The sequence below is a fragment of the Heterocephalus glaber genome, unplaced genomic scaffold (assembly GCF_053883595.1).
Source record: "Heterocephalus glaber isolate CG9 unplaced genomic scaffold, H.glaber_assembly_v1.0 deba00001111, whole genome shotgun sequence".
Classification (NCBI taxonomy): Eukaryota; Metazoa; Chordata; class Mammalia; order Rodentia; family Bathyergidae; genus Heterocephalus; species Heterocephalus glaber.
This window is the reverse complement of record NW_028258194.1, coordinates 567,084-583,941: the sequence shown is the minus strand read 5'-3', so window position 1 is coordinate 583,941 and position 16,858 is coordinate 567,084. Positions and strand designations below refer to the sequence as shown.

The 16,858-nt window shown below is 42.1% G+C and overlaps 1 protein-coding gene across 4 annotated transcripts in view; it reads left to right on the top strand.

Moving 5' to 3' along the window:
- Herc2 (HECT and RLD domain containing E3 ubiquitin protein ligase 2) overlaps positions 1–16,858 on the top strand; it is a 184,582-nt gene that overhangs the window by 14,093 nt on the left and 153,631 nt on the right. For all 4 annotated transcript variants that reach the window (XM_004872187.4, XM_004872188.4, XM_087210102.1 and 1 more), the window contains exon 4: positions 12,789–12,926. In XM_004872187.4, coding sequence (XP_004872244.2) covers positions 12,789–12,926 — 138 coding nt within the window. The remainder of the gene's footprint in view (positions 1–12,788; positions 12,927–16,858) is intronic.

Below are 16,858 nucleotides of genomic sequence, written 5' to 3'. Positions count from 1 at the left end.
CCTTTTCAGTCTATGTAGATAATAGGAATATTAGTGAATAATTTGCTGTCTGGTTTATCTTTTCTTGGAAATATTTTGTCATTTTTTCTAATGCCATGGACTGTGACTCTGTCATTGTTTGGCCAAATAACAAGGGGCAGAGCTCATAATGGAAACCAGGCTTGTTGAAAAAATCTTTTTTTTTTCTTTTGGTACTGGGTATTGAACTTGGGACCTTTCGCTTGTGTGGCAGGAGCTGAAACCACTGAGCTAAATCCCTGGTCCCATGTTGAAAAAATCTTATTGGTCCATTACTCTGCGAATTGACAGTGTGACTGGCTTTTTGTAGTTCTGTGACTTTCTTTTGCTATTTTCCTAACCTCAGACTGTATTTAATTGTGATAATTGGTTTGTGTTTTTTATGTGTGTAATCACTACTCAATTACGTGTTTCAGCTTTAAAAGCTCAGAGCAAAATTTGGATTTTTGGGGAACATTAATGAACTCATTATATCTTGTTCTGATTGCCAAGTTTCCTGCTGATTTTATAGTTTTTCTTTCGATGTTGTGACAAAAGCATTAAATATTGCCTAAATAGCTCATGATTATTATGGCAAAAGTAAACATTCTACATGTAGTGTGTGGCACTGCACATGGTAGGGGCTGGGGGAGCCCGAGGAGGGCAGCGTTCCTGTGGCATGCGTGGTCTTCAGGAGGTGAGCACGGAGCTGGCCTTGAGGACGGTAGTGTGAGGTGCCGGGGAGAAGTGGGCTCCAGGGCCATGGCAGATGCGTGCAGCAGAGCTGTTTGAGGTGCCAGGGAGCCGTGGGCAGTGTCCGTACAAGGAGCTTGGGCCAGAACAGAGGGACGCGTAGTCCTTAAGTGCCCACATGTACTGTGCCTGGATCCTGGGACGGGCAGCTGCTAGTGAAGGGATGCACAGTCCAGGTGACACTTTACACACTGAAGTTTAAAACCACACCCTGGAAGGGAAGGGAGTGTGAGTAACAGTGGCCAGGACGCTTTATCCTTCTAGCAGTGGGCGCTCCAAGAATGAAATCCTCAGTCCAAGAGGGTTTCAGCTGCAGGGCACATCAGGGGCCCCTGGAAGGCTCAGTCAGCATGGTGACTGGCTTCTCTCACATGCTCTCATGGTGAGGCCTGGAGTTTACCTTTCTGACGTGTTCCTTGGTCACACTACTGATGCTTCCTTTTGGAGTGTGTCATTTCAATCGCAGAGTCCCAGTGTATGGCATTGAGAGAGGCTAAAGAGAGGGGAAGAACTTTCCGGGCTTACCAGCAGATGGAACATTGAAAACCAACGATGCTGTGTATTGTATCTGGCCTGAACTATAAAATGAGACCCTGTCTCATCCCCCAAAAAAAATAGAAAAAAGAAAAAACCAACAATGATACTGTTAGATTTCCCTTATCAGTTTATTGTCCTCAGTAATTCTTTTTTTTGGATCTTGAGAGCTTTGTGGAAACCTTAATCCGTTTCTGGTAGTCTGCTTATGATATGTCCGGGTCAGCTTGAAGCAGTAGTGTCAGCTTCTGCTGGAACTTTGGCCCTCATTTGTGAGTCCTTTCCCTAAAGGATGAGAATTCCTCTGAGCCTCTGAGATTATCCTTGTTTGGTCTTTACCAATCCCCAGAGGCCATAGAGTAAGAGTTGGAAGGATGCAGATGCTAAAACTGAAGGCTCTGGCTAACTGATTGCAGTTCCCAGTACTTCTGGGACAGACGCAAGTGAACCCCCACCATGGGGTTGGTGTGGCAAGGCAGTGAGGCCTGGACCCGTGTCCAGGGCCACCATTCCCACCTGGGGAACTGCAGCGTGTGTAAGTAGTGTCCCATCTGTACAGGTTCATCCAGGAAAGGTTAATTTTCTCTTCTCTCCTGCTTGTGAATGTTGCGTCATGAATTCTGTGATGTGGGAGTCCATGTTTGTTATTCTGCTTATCTAGGAAGTGCTAGAGAACACTAGAGGAGCCCTTGGGGTGTAAGGTTACAAAGTCTGGCCCTGGGAAGTTGTACCAGAAAGCTGCCAGCACAGGCTGCCCAGCAAGAGCCCAGGCTGTGCTGTGGCTCTCCAGTTCTGGTCGGCTGCAGTCAGAGATAGGAAGCTGCATCTGGAAGTAAAAGGGTTCACACTTTTTTTCAATTGATAAACTTTGTCAGTTCTAACACATTTTTGCAGAAATTGTAAATTTTCATGTTCTGGCATGAACAGACATTTTTGTTTAACACTCACATCACTGTCTTGATAGAAACATCCATTATCTTTTATATATATTTTATTTCCCTGCCACTGTTCTTTTTTTTTTTTTTTTCCTGTTCAGGACATATAAATCTTTTGAATGCCACCGTTTTTGATTAGTCTCAGCCATCCACATCTATTACAACTTTTATCCCAAGTAAATAACTTCCAACTCAGATTATGTTTTTTCCCCAACACCAAATCTATGTTGTTTTCCACACAAGGTTTATTTTTTTTTTTGGTACCGGGGATCGAACTTGGGTCCTTTTGCTTGCGCAGCAGGCGGTGAAACCACTGAGCTAAATCCCTGGCCCTTTCCACACTAGTTTTGCAGGGCTGTGCAACAGTTCAGGCCAGTTCTGACACCAGCTCTTGAAGTTAGCATAGCCCCAAGGCTGCCCCCACTTCAGAGGCCAGCTGCCCACGGTCTTCCCAGTCTACCTGCACTTCTGCCTGAGCTATTGCAAGTTTGGGGGTACTCTGGACCCTCCTCAGGTTCAGTATTGCCTAGAATGACTCAGAATTCAGGAAGCCACGCGTGTCGGTTTATTCTAAAGGCCACAGATCAGGAACAAACAAATGGTGGGGAGGGTTGCAGAGCTCCCGGGCCTTCGCTGGTGTGCACCCTCCCAACACATGCTACCAGCTTTGGTAACTCGGTCTCCGGCCCTCCTCTCCTTGGAGGCAGGAGGTGGGGCTGAACTTCTCCACCTCTGATGACCTGTTTCATCTTTCTGGCGGTTGGCCTCAGACGGAGCGGTGAGATCCACAACTTGAACTCTGTGTCAGAGACCTGGGGCAAAAACTAAATATGTATTTATGTTTATCACAGATGAAACAGAAAAGGAAGTAGGTATGTGAGCCTGTATTAGAAGAGCTAATTTTACATGTTTAATGAATGAGAGCAGCTTGCTTATTAACCATTGCAAACGTGTCCCTGCCTCCTGTCACGGCAACAATGAAGCAAAGATGTATGTGTGATTATTAATTTATTCTGGTGGCCCATGATTTTGGTTTTGTGGTCTTTTAGGATTTGTTCAGGGTCCACAGATTAGCTAATAACTCAGTGTAATACTGGGCTAGTGTCTCTGGGCTAAAAGATAGTCTCAAAAATTGCTTCTAATCTTACATGTTACAGAACTGCATGATTTCTGGAGATATACAAAAAGTTTGTTAGAATTTTATAATTCAGGTAGGGTGAATCCATAGTATTATTCACAGCTTTTTTTTTTTTTTTTTTTTTACAGCTCACAACTTTAAACACTGTATGGATCATGTGAGTTTGTCTGATGAGTAAAGCTAGTGTAGGAAATTTAGAAAATTCGGATTAATTGGGTTCTCTGTGAGAAAACATAGACACATAAAATGTATATGCTCGTGTTATGTGGCAAACTCTTACTACCCCAGAGACCAGATATGGAACTGTCTTTGACCAGAATTATTAAATCAGTCTGTCTCTGCAAGAGCTCTCCTGGATTATGTTAGTTTGGATTCTGTGTGGAGAAAGTGCTTCTGAGGGGGTGATGGTGCTGCTGCTGCTGCTGCTCCTCCCTCTCTGCTTACCTTCCTCCTTCCAGTGTTCTTCTCAGTGTTGCTGAGCGATGTCCTCCTTCTCCACTTGCCAATATTGAAAGTATCAGAAATTTATTTTTTTCCCGGGGATTTTTGATTCCTCTTTATTAGATTGTACAAGTCATTATTAGTCTTTCTAAGCCAGTCAGAGTAGGACTGCCACCAAATTTGGTAGACTTCATAATTAATAGTCCTTCCAGAGGTAGGAAAATCTGACATGTACAGGGAAGAGTATTTCTGGTAGTATTTGCTATCAAGAGTCTCCTTGCTATATATTCTGTTCAGTGACTTAGAATTATTTTTACTTGGAATAATCCAACTTTCAGCTCAGTCTCACTCACCCCCAGCAAATGTGGTGCGCATTTGGCGTCTAGCCGTGCAATTGCCTATGAGTGGTGAGACATCAAGCCCCAGGGTGCATGTAGCTTGCTTTCTCTACTGGCCCAGGCTCAGTGCAGGGTGGAGTGGTCAGCAGAGGATTTCAACAAGCCTCAGACACCTCAGCAGGGATATGTGCTGCCATTTATTGTCACGAGAAAGCGCGCTGCTCGTGAATCTGACATGCTGTTAACAGAATTTGTTAACCCCAGTTTTTATATGCTAAACTTGGCAGAAGGCTCACATTGAAATTAATGAAAGACATGGCATTTTATAGGGTTATTGAGTTGATTAACATGTGTTACGTGTGTGCCACAGTAGTGATGTGCATGGCAAAGTGCCTAGCTCTGCGTCTATGGTTGTCATAGTTGCTGTTTAGTGGGAGCAGGAGACATCAGTGTCCTGTCTGTCTGTAGTGCTCTCTGTCCCTGTGAGTCACCTGTGGTGACTGGCACACAGATGTTCAGAGCCCACGCTGAGTGATGGCCGCACTCTCTCCTTAAATGGGCCCGTGAAGGGACATGCCTGCCAGAGAGACTGCAAGTCCTTTTTTTCATTAGAGGAGTTGCAGCAGGAATGATTGCAAATCTTTTATAGCACACCGAACCCCTTGTAAAATGAGAGGGGATCTTGCTATGTTGCCCGGCTTACCTTAAACTCCTGGGCCCACGTGATCCTCCTGCTTCAGCATCAGTGACTACAGGTACACATACCCCATCTGGCTCACATACCTTTTTTTTTTGGTACCAGGGATCAGACTCAGGACCTTATACTTGCCAGACAGGCGTGGCGCCACTGAGCTAAATCTCCGGCCCCACCTACCTATTTTTAATTCAACATTAGACCTTTTAAAAATTTCAATGTATTATGAAGTACTTACATTGTAATCCTGGTTTGTAGCATTTAAGTTGACAAAGTTTCACTCAGAAAAGAGTAAGTTCCTTCTCAGTCCTGTTCTATAGACATCTGCTTTTCTCCCTTCCTCCGAGGTATTATTGCTAGTATATCTTTCCAGAGACCATGAGCAAAAGTTAAAGCCTTCTAGGGCCAGGGATTTAGCTCAGTGGTTCTGGCACCTGCCTTGCAAGTGCAAGGTCCCGAGTTCCATCCCCGGTACCAAAAAAAAAAAAAAAAGTTAAGGCCTTCTAGGACTTGGGCACACCGAAGTAGTCAGGGGAATTGTGGAAAAGTATAACAATACAACATTTAGGTCTCATCCTTAGTCCTCTGGCTTGACATTAGTTTGTCCTCTTTGCAATCAGTAAGTATCCCTCCTGGGCCCCCCGTGTTTCTCCTGTGGCACTCGCCATTCCTCTTAGGTCCCCATGGACACAGTGATTGAAACAGAAACTAACGTTAGTTTTTCCGGTCCTAGTTCTGCCCTCAGACCTACTGTTACTCTCAGCTGCCCCCAAGATACAGCCTGGGGCCTCAGAGCAGCCAGCTGCCTCCTTCCCTTCTCCCTGGGGTTTGTTGTTGCTGAGAACTCAGCCCAGGGCCACCGAACCTGCTCTGCCCCGTCCACACCCTTAGCCTTCTCCAGCAAGTCTCAGTTTGCCATGTATTTGGGTGATTTGTGTTTTCTTTCCCGTCTGTGAGACCGAGCCTGCAGATGTGAAGAGGAGGGCGGGCAGACAGACGACGAAGGGAGCGTGAACGTGTGTGGTGTCTTTGAGCTGGTGGTGCTGATTATTCCAGTTGTTTTCGTGTTTTCATGACCTCCAGGGACCTCATCCTGCTTTTGCTGCCATAAAGTGTTCTAATTTATGCTCCTGAGAGTGGAACTCGAGTTATGTTTAATGTTTCCCGTCTGCTTCCTGGTAACTGCCGATGATTTTCATCCTGAAGAAGAAGAAACTATGTGGCCTGTGTTCCAGAGCACTGTTCAAAATTAAGAATTTTGCTTTCTTTTCTTATTTGTAAAATTTATAGCATGCTGTAGAACAAGGTGCCAAATGTTCCGTAAAGTGCCAGATAGTAGATACTGTTGGGATTCATGGGTTCAACCAACTGTGGATCAAAAATATTTGAAAAAAATTAATGTCTGTAATGAACGTGTACAGATTTTTTTGTGATTATTACCTAAACAATGTAGGATAACAATTATGTACATAGGATTTATATTATATAATGTGTTGTAAGGTATCCTTATATATAATGGAGGATAGGTATGTAGATTATATAAAAATACTGTGTGTCTGAGTTACTTTTCTCATTGCTGAGACAGAATACCTGATACTCAAAGTTAAAGGAGGAAAGTCTTATTTAGCTCACAGTTTGTAGAGGTTTCAGCACAATTTTTTCTTTGGTAAATTGGAGATAACAAAGTCTGCCTCCTCACAGGTTTGTTTGTAAAGATTTAAGAGGATAATGTACAGTTGTTGGGCTGGCTGCTTCGTGTAGTACATGTTAGCTAAATTTCCATTAGATGCTTTGCCTCTTTCTTTTTCCCCCTACTTTGTGTCTTTGTTTTTTGCATTTTGTTTCTGAATTAAATGTATCTTACCTCTTAAGCTTCTTAATTGTACTTTGTTCTCATTTTCCATTGTAGGTTAAAGTAAGAGGTGGAGACTTCAGTTTGAGTATAGTTCCTCAGATCAGAGTGCTGCCCTTGTGTCCTGGGGCATGTGTTTCCTGGTCTCCCTCAGTACCCAGGACATTTTCCCTCTCCAGCCCTGGGGACCCAGCCTCCCAGTCTGACATCATTTCCTTGGGCTGTCTTGGGGTCCTGCTTGGACGGACCTGCACACTGCTGACATGATTCTCCAAAGCTGGAATCGTACTGATTAGTTAAGTCTAAGACAGGCTTTTTTTCTAAAATTTCTTTACAGCCACGTAAGCTCACCATTTTACTTTTGTATAAAAGAGCTTCAAGTGTGGTAGTTGTTAAATACAGGTTTGTGTTGAAACTTTGCTGAAGTTTTGATTTTAATTTTTTTTTGTTTGTTTGTTTTTTGGTACTAGGAATCGTACTTGGGACCTTGCGCTTGTGCAGCAGGCAGCGAAACCACTGAGCTAAATCCCCAGCCCTTGAACTGTAATTTTAATAAAAGGCATTAAAGGCTTTTTTAAATTAAAAAAATCTGTGGGTGTGGTAATAATGCAGGCCTGTGATCCCAGCCCTCTGGAGGCTGAGGCAAGGAGGACTGCAAGTTCAAGCCCATCCTGGGGAACTTGGTGGCTTAGCAGGAACCTATCTCTAAATAGAAAAATAAAACAAGGCTGGGGATCTATCTCGGTAGCAAGCATGAGGCCCAGTACTGCCCCTCATATATTTTATATTTATATAAAAATATATTTGTATATTATATATTTAATATATATTTATATTTATTTCTTTTTGGTGTCTGATTCAATAAATTTAAACATATATGAAATTCTATAGTCACCACCAAAATAAGGATCCAGAAAAGTTTTATCATCTGAAAAAACTCTTGTGCTCTTCCTGACCTCAGATTTCCTGACCTGTCCCTGGGCAGCTGCTGATCTGTTCTCCATCAGTGTGGTGTTCATTGTGCACTGGTTTTTTTTTGGACCGACGATCGAACTCAGGACCTTGTGCTTGCAAGGCAGGTGACAGAACCACTGAGCTAAATCCCTGGCCTATTGGCCATAGGTTTTTAATTTCCATCAGTGGAATGAGTGGCTCTGTAGCCTAGTTTGTTCCTTGTGCCATTCAGCACTGTGTGGAATAATGCAGTCTTACGTATAAGGACCCGCCCCACTGAGCACAGCTGGGGGAAGAAAGAGACACACAGATCTAGGATTTCATGGAGTGCAGTTTATTGGGAGAACTCAGTGACAGAAATATCTTGGGTGGCAGCATGACCTGTTGGTCCCTGACAGTTTGGGTAGGAAGAGGAGGTTTGTATTTATAGGCGAGAAGAAAAGTGGCTTCATCTTGGTTGGAATGCATGTAGTTTATTTTAAGACAGTTTCAGAGTCAGGTGTATCCCTGGAGCCAGGGGCCATGTGTATAGCTTCACAATACCACTCTGGTGGTTTTGTTTATTACAACTTCCTGGGTAACTGCAGGAAAGGCCAACTAGGGTTATTTAGGACGATCACAGTGGTTATTTGTGCCTCAGTATGGGAGCAGTGGTGACAAGGTGAGTCCATACAGCACTGTGTTTGTAGGTGGTATCTGTGGTTGGCTAGACTTCTACCTAGTTGCTGTTCTCAACAATTTTCCAATCGTGTCTGGCCTGCATGGATGTGGGTTGGGGGCCCTCTGTGGGGTGTGTGTTGTAGACCCTAGAGTGGGATAAGGAACCTTCCCTGTAACTCACTTGACCTTGAGTGCGCTGGCTCTCGAGTCTGCCCTTCTGCTAGCAGGTGTGTGCTGCTGGCCTCATTTCTACCATTTCCTATTACTTAAGTTATCGATCTATTGAAAGATCACTGAGTGCTGTTATCTGGCTTGCATTGTTGTAGGCACTTGGGATATGTCAGTGAACAAAACCAGATGAACAAGTGAAAAAAAAACCCTGTCTTGGAGTTTATATTCTAGCTGTCTAATATTTGCCAATTTAGTGAGGGTAAGGATATATATAATTGAATTTATGTTTTTGTAAACATGAATTTGAGCATGTCTTCATAACATTAGCCATTTGAGTTTCCTGTCTAGTGATTTCTCTGTTTTTCTATTGGATGCTTAATTTTTTTTTTTTTTTGTAGAAATACAGTAGTTTCTTGACTCTATCTTTGCATTGGTTGTAGATGTTGCAACTTAATATCCAGTCACTGTTACCACTTCTGACAGAGTTCCTGAAACTCAGTGTTTGAGTGATGGGATGCTAGGAGCATCTTGTAATATTTGGTGTTAGTCCTTTTTCTAACTGAATACATTCTGAAACAGTTCTGCCCTGCTGGCTGGGAGCCTCTGCATAGCTTCAGTGAGGGGCTCATGTAGCTCAGGGTACAGTGCTTGCCTGCATGTCCAGGATGTGGGGCTCCAACCCCAGCACTGCAAGTGCAAAAAACATAAACCGAAGAAGGAGGGCGGGGGCTGGGCCATCCTGAGCAAGGCGTGATGAGCAGGTGGGATTTTCGGCCCCTCCCTTATCTCAGTATCTCGAGAGAGAGAGTGGCTGGAGGTGAAGTTGATGGCCAGCAGCCAGTGACTTAACTCATCCTGCTCGTGTCATGGAGCCTCTGTAACAGTCCTACACGACATGGTTCAGAGGACGTGCAGATTAGTGAAGGGCCCTTTCCAGCAGCATCCTGCCTCATCTGCACCTTTTCATCAGGCTGTTCATTTGTGTCCTGTGTAATATCTTCTGTAGTAGACTGGTAATAGTAAGGAGTCCTCTGTTTTTGTGAGTCATTACAATAGTCCCTGTGGTTTCACTTTTATTTTTTTTGTACTGGAGATCAAACTCAGGACCTCGAGCTTGCCAGGCAGGCGCTGTGCTGCTGAGCTAAATCTCCAGCCCTCCAAAGTTTTAATTACCTGTTGTCAACTTTGGTCTGACAGTATTAAATGGGAAATTCTAGAAATAAACAATTTAAAAGTTTTTATTTTTTGAGACAGAGTTTTGTTAGGTAGTCCAGACTGGCCTTGAACTTACTATGTAGCCCAGGCTGGCCTTGAACCCTTGGTGATCCTGCCTCAGTCTCCCAAGTGCTGGGATTACAGGGGTGCAACGCCATGCCTGGCCCAATTCATAAGTTTTAAATTGTTTGGTCTTCTGATTAGTGGGATACACTGTCACACTGCTTTGCCCTGGATTTAAATCATCCTTTTGCGTACCGAATCCCACCTATTAGTCCTGGTAGTCTTGGTTGTCACGTTGACTGTTGGGTGATTGCAACTCTGTACTAGCCCAGTGCCACCTTACTGTGCCTGACATTCACCACACCGTCCTCTCTGTGTAGGTATTGTATTGTCTTACCTGTCACAGGAAGGTTGAGGATAGTGTAAAGATATTTTGTGAATCAGACCATTTTCACGTGACTTTTATTGAAATATGTTGTTGTAATTCTTGTTTTGTTTATGATTATTGTTAACATCTTACTGGGCCTAATTTAATGTTACAAAATTTTGCCGTAGGTATGTATGTATGTACAGAAAAAAGCAGTATATGTTACATTTACAACTATCTGTGATTTCAGGCATTGGGGGAGGTATTGGAATGGATCCCATGTGGATAAGGGGGGTTTAGCTATCACATATGAGGAGGGCTTGTGGAAGCATCCCATTTGTAGCCAAGCCAGACAGAGGTTGTGGGTAACCTGGAGACCTGCTCCTTGGAATTAGCATCTGAGATGGGGCCAGTCTTGTGGGACTGGTCTCTAACCTGTACGTAGTGTTAGAACTGGATTGGATTGTTGGACACATGTTGGTGTTACAGAGAATTGGAGCATGCTTGGTGTGAAAATCTACACATGGGGTGTTGGAAGTGTTGTGAGTGGAACAGTGTCTTAGAGATTTTTAGATATCCTAATGTTGTGAGTGAAATGGACCCAACGTGTCTTTTCACATTGTCAGAATGATTGAATAACAGTAAATCATGAGCTATATAAATTTATCAGCCTCATCAGGCCAAGGACTTAAAGGTCACTCAGTTGCCAATAAGCTGAGTTTTAAAATTTAAATTACTAGGATTTATAACTGTCACATCACACTATACTATATGGAGGTTCCAGAATGGCTGGGGAGGGTTAACAGTTAGCAGTGGCAACAGAACTGAAGAGGAAGAACTGAAAGCAGCAGTCAGGGGAAAAGTCAGGGAAAAGTCACCGAAGGTGGCCAGATAAGATTACAGACCAGGCAGGCTTCTTCCAGGGCAGGGAAGGCTGGGGCTTGTTGAGAGTGCAGAGTTGGGTCACAGCCTCTCTAGAGAGCCGCCGCAGACAGGGACAAGTGCTGAGCTGAAGCCAGGGAGAGAGTGCCATTTCCCAGCCTTGTAGTCTGATGAGATGACTGCCCAGCCAGTGTGGGGCAGGTGATGCAGGCGAGGGTCTGGCATCTGAGCTCGGCTGGTATGTCCAATAAGCTTATGGCTTGTTTTATCTGACATAACTCGAGTGTGTCCTGTGTCCATATGTCTTTGATTGAATTTGATGTTTATAAGTGGCAACTTATATAGCTGAATTAATTTATAAGTTTATTCCTTACTGTGCAGCTGTACTGTGCAGCTGGGAGTTGTGGGGGTTTTTTTTTGTTGTTAAAGTTTGGTGTGTCCAACATCTGGTGATTATCTGTTTTTACATACAAGTTACCAAGTCATTCTGTCACAACATTTCTCTTCAAAATGGAGCAAACTTCTGTTTTATAAAATGGAGTCACTCAAGATAAAGAGCACAGCCTAAAAGCTACTATTCTGTACAACATGGAGTAACTGACAGCAAGGCACGGCCTGCTCTGCATACTGTTTATAGTCTGTGTGTGTTGTTTTTTTTGGTACTGGGTACTGGGGATCTAACTAGGGACCTTGCGCTTACGAGGCAGGCACCGGAACCACTGAGCTAAATCCCCGGCCCTACTGTTTACAGTCTGAATGCAGTGTCATCTCTTTCACAGATCTGTGTGTGTATGCATAATATATTTTTGGGGGGTTGGTGCTGGGGATTGAGTTTAGGGCCTTGAAGTCAAAGCACATGCTCTACCACTGATCTCCATCCCCAAACTAGATATATTTCTAAGCCCACCCTTCCTTTCCCTCTCCTCCCCCTCTCTCCTTTCCTCTTTGAACCTAGGGCCTTCACAGTGAGCTACATCTAGCCCTTTTTAATTTATTTTTGAGACAGGGTCTCACTAAGTTGTTAAGCTGCCCAGGCTAGATTCCTGCCTCACCCTCCCAAAGTGCTGGGATTATAAGTGTGTGCCATCCTGCCTGGCCAATTATGGTATTTATACAATTATTTTAGTAAGAGCCTTTATGGTAGGATTTATTTATACTTCCAAGTTAAGATTCCTTCTGTCTTTTTTTTACTTGTTATGTAAGGAGTTTCATGGCATTTGTTTTTAACTGAAGCTTTATACTGTCAGTGGCATAAGGTCATTGTTTCAGCTTTTTTTCTTTGCACCTCTGGCGCAGCTGAATTGTACTGTCAGTGGTAGTGGGCCTGTGTAACAATTGTTCTCAATTGGCAGTGGAGGAAGGCATTGTACTATAGAGTTAAAAATTCAGCGCAGAATGTGGAAATATTCTTTCTCCTATGAATACAAGCAATTGGGAGTCACTGGATTAAAGTGATTAGTGTGAAGTGCAAATTATTAAATTATTAAAGTAATTATTTAAATTGTTAAATTATTAAAGACTAAATTTTTTAGTTGCAAAATCCAGTAGGAAATTGATGGGATATCATTTTGAAAGACACGTGCTTTGACGAATTTGAGTGATACATTGTTTTCTTTTTACATTGACCCTTTTAATAAGGAAGTAGATATATTCATTATTCCTAAATAAATTACACTGAATTGGTTATAGTTCATGTGTTTTTCTTGTCTCTCTTTTTAATCATTAGAAATTCAGTTAATGATAATGTGTTGCAACTTTCTATTTCTGGGAGGAATATTTGCCTAGAGATTGCCAGGTAACCATTGGATTTTGAAAAGCAATTAATTATAGATTTGACAATTATTAATTCTCTAGATGATGGTGTTGATACCCAAAGTGGAACCAAGAGAGAAGATCTAAACGACAAGGAGAAGAAAGATGAAGAGGAAGCTCCTGCACCTGCCTTCAGGGCCAAGGCCATCCTGGAGAGCTGGGTCTGGGGCAAGCAACCAGGTATTGTGATCTTCAGAGGTGCTGGCTTTGGGAAAGCTTTGTCCAGCACCCCTTTCCTGAACACCATGATTGGACTATTGTCTATTAATGTATTTTCCCCAAATTCAGATTAAAAGTTCTTGTATTGTGGTAAAGTATATGTAACATAAGACTTAGCAGTATTATCATTTTAAGCCTGTAGTTCAGTGACATTAAATATGTTAACATTGTGGTGCAGTATCACCACTATTCATTTCCAGAACTCTTTCAACTTACAGAACTGAAACTACCTGCTGCACACTACTGCTCTGCCTACTCAGGCAGCCACATTCTCCTTTTGTCCGCGTGCATTTAACTACTCTAGGGCTTTGCACAAGTGGAATCACACCATACTTGACCCTTTGGTCTGGCTTTTCACTTGGCATATCTTCAAGGTTCATCACATTGTGGCCTATGTCAGATTTTCCTTTCTTTTAAATAATATTCCATCGTATGTATATTCCACACTTTGTTTATTCACTGGTTAATGGACACTGAGTGCTTTCAGCTTTTGCCTTTTGTGAACAGTGCTGATGTGAACATTGGATTACAAGTATCTGTTTGAGTCCCCACCTTCAGTTCTTTGTTATATGCCTAGGAGGTGAATTGGTTGATATTGTGGTAATTCTGTGTTTAACTTTAGGAGACCCATTAAAGTTTTCCACAGAGGCTGAACCATTTTTCATTTTTCCAGCAGTGCACAAGCATTCTAATGTTTCCACATCCTGGCCAGTACTTTGTTATTTTCCTTTTTATTTTTTGGTAATAGCCACTGTAATAAGTGTGAAGTGATATCTCAGTTTTTGATTTGCATTCTCTAATGATTAGTGATGTTGAGTGTCTTACTGGTTATTTATAAATGTTCTTTGGAGAAATGTCTATTCAATTCTTTTGCCCATTTTTAATGTGTTTGTTTGTTTGTTTTTGGTACTGGGGATTGAACTCGGGACCTTGTGCTTGCAAGGCAGGCAGCGGAACCACTGAGCTAAATCCCCGGACCCTATTTGCCCATTTTTTAAATTGGATTTTTTCTCAGTAGTAAGGGTTCTTTATCATAGTTGAACTTTTATTTTATTTCTATTCCTTATATTCAGGCAAGTAAAACTCATGTTTTTATTCTTTGCTTCTCCAAACTTTATCATGTTTAATTTTGTGTTTTTTAATGTCTGATGCATTTTTGTTTCAATTTTGTTATTGTTGTTCTAGGGATTGAACCTAGGGCCTCATCCATGCTTAAGCACATGTTCTGCCACTGAGCTATACCCTTGGCTAGGAACCCCATTTTTTTTTTAACATACAGGGAATTCAAGTAAATGGAATTTTCTTGTAAAAATCCATACTTTATAAAGTGGAAATTCTGCCTGACTGCCTACCCTACTGGCAGTTTTCTCCTAAGAATTAATTGCTATCAATTTGATGTACATACTTTTTTTTTCTTGCATGGACATACATATAAATGTGTATATTTAAATTTAATTTGTATGTGGGGTTAATAATAGTTACCCACCTCATAGGTTGTTGTGGAATGAGCAGTGTAGGTCAGGTAAAGTACTAATGCCATTGCCTAGAGTGTAACAGTTAAACCAGAAATTTGCTGAAATATGGCTTGTATTTTATTTCTTTTTTATCTGTCTTGCTAGAACTTATCAAGTCACTTGATTTTTTTTCTCAAAGGCCTAGTTGTTGGCTTTATTGACACGCCCCCCCCCCCCATTTTCCTTTCTTTTTCATTGATTTTTTTGCTTAAACTTTATTACTTTGTTTTTTTCCTGCTTGCTTTGGGTTCTGTCTGCTCTTCTATTTCTTCTAGTTTCTTAAGGTAGAAGGCTAGAGCATTGATTTTATTAGGTCTTTTGTCTTTTCTTATTTAAGGGTTCAAAGCTGTTAAGTTTCCCCTCCAAGCAGTACTTGAACACCATAGATTTAGAAATGTCCTTTCATTTTCATTTTAGAAAAGAAAAAATATATTTTTTGAGGCAGAATCTCACCATGTAGTCCAGGCTGAACTTGAAGTCACTGTGTAGAACTTGCAATCTTCCTGCCTCTCAGTGAAAATATTTTCTAACTTTTATAATTTCTTCTTTAACCCATTTATTATTAGAAATGTGTTAATTTACAAATATTTGGAGGGTTTCAAATACCTCCTTTTCTTAGTTTTCTCTCGTTGCCGAGACCAAATACCCAACACCCAAAGTTAAAGGGGAAAGAGTTTATTTAGTTCACAGTTTATAGAGGTTTCAGTCCATAATCAGCTGGCTCCAAGGCAGGGTGGCATGACAGAGGGCATCGTGGAGGAGCAACAGTTCATCGTGCCCACAAGGTAGCAAAAGCAACAAGGGTCCTGAACAGCGTCTTTCTGCCCCTTTTATCCAAACTACTTAGGGCGGGTAGCACTCATGCCCTTAATCCTAGGGCCCTTGGGCTTAGCCCACCACGAATCAGTCACACACTTTAGATTCAGCCACCTCTGTAAAAGCATGAGGCTTTGGGGGGTCCATCTAAACACAAGCCATAACATTCCTGTTAGTGATTACTAATTTTGAAGGCGGAGGCAGGGTACAGGGGTCTGAACCCAGGGCCTTGTGCATGCTAAGGCAAGTGCTCTACTGCTGACATACATCTCTAGCCATAATGATTTCTAATTTAATTTAGATGGGGTCAGAAAACGTACTCTGTGATTTCGATCCTTTTATATTTTCAGACTTGCATTATGGCCTAGATTATAAACTCTAAACTATAAGATTATAAAATCTTGTTGAACATTTTCTTTTTTTTTTTTTGGTACTGGGGATCGAACTCAGGACCTTGTGCTTGTGAGGCAGGCGCTGGAACCACTGAGCTAAATCCCTGGCAATTGTTGAACGTTTTCTGTGTACTTGAAAACAGTGTGTATTTTGCTGCTGTATGAATTTTAATGAGGTCAGGTTGTTCTTGACTTGTTCAAGTGTTCTTGACTTGAAATAATTTTTGGCTACTTTTTCTCCACCTTCTTGGGAGAGGAGTTGAACTAACATACAAGATTAGGTTATCACACCAAACTGACTTGAGTTCCTTGTTACTTAACTAGTTTTAAGAATCTTAAGTAATCACGGGCTGGGGATTTAGCTCAGTGGTTTTGCCACCTGCTGTGCAAGCGCAAGCACCCGAGTTCAATCCCCGGTACCAAAAAAAAAAAAAAAAAAAAAAGAATCTAATCAGGTAGTACAGGCAAAGTAGGGAGAGGTGTGGGACATACTGTGTTGCTTCCAGATTTGTCTTTCTGAGCAGCCCACCGTAAGAGATAAGGTCTCTCAGTGAGGTGTGGATCACCTCACTCCCGTACTGTGGGGAGCACTTAAGATGTGTAACATTTCCATTTTATAGCCAGAGTTATGCTTCGCCAGGAGTGAGTGATCTCCCACACTCCGTGGGTTGGTATGCTTACCAAAAACAAGCCTAAGCTAGTGACGATTTGCTAAATGCATTTCATAGATTAAGAAACCCTTTCCTAGCAAATACTTGTAGTTTGTTTATAATATATCTGCCTCTATGCTCCAAGGAGATTGGGCCCCAGCCACCTGTCTCCCTTTTTTCCCTTGCAGTGTCTCCATGATGAGGGAGAAATGGGTACCAATCTGGCTGTCTTGCTTATCTATGTCTTAGGCGTATTGAAATCTCTAGTGTTACTTGTGGATTTTTCTTTCAATTCTGTGGACTTTATTTCATATATTTTATAACTCTCGTTAGGTGTGTGCGTGTTTAGTTGTTGGGTTTTTTTGTTTGATTTTTTTTTTTGCTTAGCAATGGGGAAACATACTGTTTACAAGTAGAAAGTCTAGTGACTCTAGAGCAGAGATGGAAAACCTTTTAGAGATGAGCGCCCAAACTGCAACCCCAAACCCACTTATTTATCGCAAAGTACCACCAGCACTCCA